The sequence below is a fragment of the Haliotis asinina genome, unplaced genomic scaffold, assembly GCF_037392515.1.
Source record: "Haliotis asinina isolate JCU_RB_2024 unplaced genomic scaffold, JCU_Hal_asi_v2 scaffold_21, whole genome shotgun sequence".
Taxonomy (NCBI): domain Eukaryota; kingdom Metazoa; phylum Mollusca; class Gastropoda; order Lepetellida; family Haliotidae; genus Haliotis; species Haliotis asinina.
The window spans coordinates 622,492-626,386 of NW_027133893.1; the positions used below are offsets into that span (position 1 = coordinate 622,492).

At 40.7% G+C, this 3,895-nt stretch overlaps 1 protein-coding gene across 1 annotated transcript; it reads left to right on the forward strand.

Annotated features, from left to right (window-relative positions):
* The first annotated feature begins 327 nt into the window (after positions 1-327).
* On the forward strand, positions 328-2,009 carry LOC137269980 (putative ankyrin repeat protein RF_0381). The gene is made up of 2 exons (XM_067803810.1): positions 328-340; positions 1,012-2,009. Exons 1-2 carry the CDS (start codon positions 328-330, stop codon positions 2,007-2,009), a joined length of 1,011 nt encoding a protein of 336 aa, XP_067659911.1.
* Positions 2,010-3,895: the final 1,886 nt, after the last annotated feature.

Below are 3,895 nucleotides of genomic sequence, written 5' to 3' on the forward strand. Positions count from 1 at the left end.
GATATCAACATTAACAAAGCCAAGACGGCAGTTTGTCAGTTCAAGGAGCGAGTGAGATGGCAACAGCCGAATAGCCAGCTCAGAGAGACCCAATGCTTGCTGAAGCTCTACCCGGAAAGACCAGGGAAATTAAATGCATACTCACAGGAGCTGTGGTGACTCAGTCAGTTAAACTGCTAGGAAAAGTACAGCTTGCTTCGTGCAGCCGTGGAATCGTGCGATTGCGAGTTCATATCCCATCTGGAATCTAAAGATTTCCTGAAACAACAGTAAAGGTTTTCAGGAATGGATGGTTCTCGATAGCAAGCAGTTGGATACAATCCGACAATGGAGGAAGATTGTACATTGCATCTATCTTCAATTTCTTTCTGTCTTGTTGGCATTGTGACCATCCCATGCAAGCATTTTACTAACATTTTTCAGGGTATATCAACCATCCAGTCACCCAGGCTTCATTTTGGCGTCATTGCTGGAGCAGAGCAGTATATACAATATGGGAACACTGACACACTGGTAGTAGATCGAAAAATATCACCTATCAGGGATCGGATCTTGATCTATCACTCACCATACTACTAAAGAGATTTTTATGGAAATGAATTGATATTCAACTCACCTTGGATCAGAATCCTTTGTGCTGTGTTTGGGTTATATGTTGTGTGCTGTGTTTGGGTTATATGTTGTGTGCTGTGTTTGGGTTATATGTTGTGTGCTGTGCTTGGGTTAGATGTTGTGTGCTGTGCTTGGGTTAGATGTTGTGTGCTGTGTTTGGGTTAGATGTTGTGTGATGTGTTTGGGTTAGATGTTATGTGATGTGTTTGGGTTAGATGTGATGTGTTTGGGTTATACATTTGTGTAATTTGGAAACAAGATATGATGTAAAATATTCCAAACATTGCAATCCATATTTTGTCAAATTTGCTTTTGCCCATCAGTTAACCTATTTGCAACGTCCTTATAACCTCCACATACGAAAGATGACAACAATCTACTGATAAAATTGTGTTACAGCGACCTCGTTCTGTGACCTTCATGGCACCTCAAAAACTGGAGACCTGGCAAAGGTGAAGGCCATCTTATCTGAGGGAAGGGCGGACGTTGACTGTAAAGAGTGGAAAAGTAGAACACCGGTTTTGTTGGCAGCTGGTCAAGGACATAAAGATGTAGTTCACCTACTCACGAGTAATGGAGCTGATGTGTCAGTTGTAGATGACTTTGGTTTCAACCTTCTTCACTCTGCCTGCCAAGGAGGAGATGTGGGGCTGGTGAAATATGTCCTTTCACTTCATAAACATGACATCAATGGAAAGGTATTATGTGGGGGAACACCACTTATGCTGGCTGCAGAGAATGGACACAGGAACGTGGTGGAGTTACTTGTGGGTCAAGGGGCCAATGTGTCACTCCACGATAACAAAGGTAACAACGTGCTCCATTGTGCCTGTCGTGGTGGAGATGTGGAGGTGGTGAAGTACGTCCTTGCGCAGAACATGGTGGACATCAACAGTAGAGGCAGGAAGAGAATGACACCTGTGATGATGGCAGCAAGAACAGGCCATAGAGATGTGGTGGCGTTGCTCGTGGGAAAAGGGGCTAACGTGTTACTCAGGGGTGCAGGTAAAAACACTATCCTTCATTTTGCCTGTCGTGGTGGAGATGTGGAGGTGGTGAAGTACGTGCTTGCACAGAACATAGTGGACATCAACAGTAGAGGCTGGAAGAGAATGACACCCGTGATGATGGCAGCAACAAAGGGGTATAAAGAAGTGGTGGAGTTGCTTGTGACGAAAGGGGCCAATGTGGCTCTCTTGGGTAGACAAGGTAAAAATATCCTTCACTTTGCCTGTCATGGGGGAAGTGTGGAGTTGGTGAAGTATTTACTCTCACAGAACATCAACATCAACAGTAGAATGAGGAATGGAAGGACCCCATTAATGATTGCAGAAATATCAGGACACAAGGATGTGGTAGAGTTACTTGTGAGTAGAGGGGCTGATAGGTCATTTTAGGACAACAAATGGTAACAGAACCTTTGAGTGTCAGTTGAGAGAAGGAGAGGTTGTGAGAAATCTCATTGGATGTCCAATACAGGGAAGGGTGAAAACAACAGTAGACACTGACACTACTGTGACCTAGAGATCTGTATTATTGTGTTCCCGTCTTATAACATAAAATGGCAAATGTTGCTTACAGGTGCAACATTTTGGTACAGATTCTTAAACTCATCATAAATGATACTTAAACTCATCTTAAATGATCAGGTTTCCTTTGCTTCAGTTCACTGTAACTGTTTTGGACTGTGGTGTGTGTATTTGTACAAAATGAATATATTCTATCAAATGCAGCCCCTTTAAATATGATCGAAAAACATATTTGTTACGAGTGTGTATTTCCTGTATATTTTGTTATTAATAATTATTATTGGGTCACAATGTATACTGTTTTGAATAATAATTATAATGGGTCACATTTCATATAATAGATGGTCCGCATTTTTAGGATTTTGGCAGCCGGTTTTCTGGAAATTATCTGCCCTTGGCTTGTTATTTGTCTACTTCCGGGAGACTGTTCTGGAAGCGGTCGAGGTGAGTAGCGATGGTCGTAAGTGCTCGAATGTTCGGGAAGTGACTGCGTGTCTATATAAATGCCAGTTGTCGTGTTGAGGTATGGGCATTCACACATTACTGGAGTATACGCCAGTATCAATCGCTGCCAACGTTTCATCTTCATAGCCGCCGTCAAACCGCTCACTATCTTACATTCTGCATGACCGTTTCTCTCACACTAAGACTTTGGTCAGTTTGCTACTGTATATTTTGCCTATTGCCTTAGATTTTGTCTCACTTGTATTTGAAATCAGTATTGTGAAATTGATTTGTGACTTTGTATAACTTACTCTCTTTGCTAAATAATAATATTCGAATATTTTAGACTGGTCTGCGCTCTGTTTTGCTGGTTCACAAAGGAGGTTTCTTACATCCTTTGTCACGGCAAGTACTTAACCGTAACAAAATTGGGGGGTCGTCCAGGATAGAATTCATTTGACATTTGAGACCGTTTGTGAAATTTGTTTCAATTTTTTGCAATTTTGCGACAAGTTACTTGAGGAACCAGCAAAATCTTGTTTGAACTTGAGACGTTTGTATTGTCCCCTGACTCTGAGACAATTGGTCAGTTGAAGAAATCAGATTTGTTGCAAATTTCTTCACATCTCAAACTTGATGCCAAACCTGCAATGAGGAAATTTCAGATTTTGCAAATTGTGTTGAATCATTACATTGATGAGGGAGTATTTGATGATGGAAATGGCGCTACAGGAATGTTCAGACCTGTTGGAAATGAACAAAATAGAACTGAAAAGGTTGGAAATAGAAAAAGAAAAAGAAATGGAAATGAAATAGTTTGAGATGGAGAAGGAAAGAGAAAGAGAAAAAATACAAAGAGAAAGGGAAAGATACAGAAAGGAATTACAATTGAAGAAATTGGAAATTGACAATGAAATTGCACTGAAAATACTTGAAAACAATTTTCAACCCTCAGATTCTTGTACTCCCTTTTAATGAGAGAGAAGTAGACAAATATTTTCTACCTTTTGAGAAGGTTACTGAAAATCTCAAGTGGCCTAGGGAGTCATGGACTATGTTACTGCAAACATTTTTGAAGGGTAAAGCTCGGGATGCTTATTCAGCCTTGTCAGTGCAACAAAGCTCAGATTATGATCTTGTCAAGAGTACACATCTGAAAGCTTATGAGTTAGTGCCTGAGGCTTATCGTCAGAAATTCAGAAATGCTAGAGTTTGCTAGAGAGAAGGAAACATTGTTTGATAGGTGGTGTGGGTTTAAGGAGATCACTGATTTGAATGGTTGAGAGAGTTAGTATTGATGGAAGATTTCA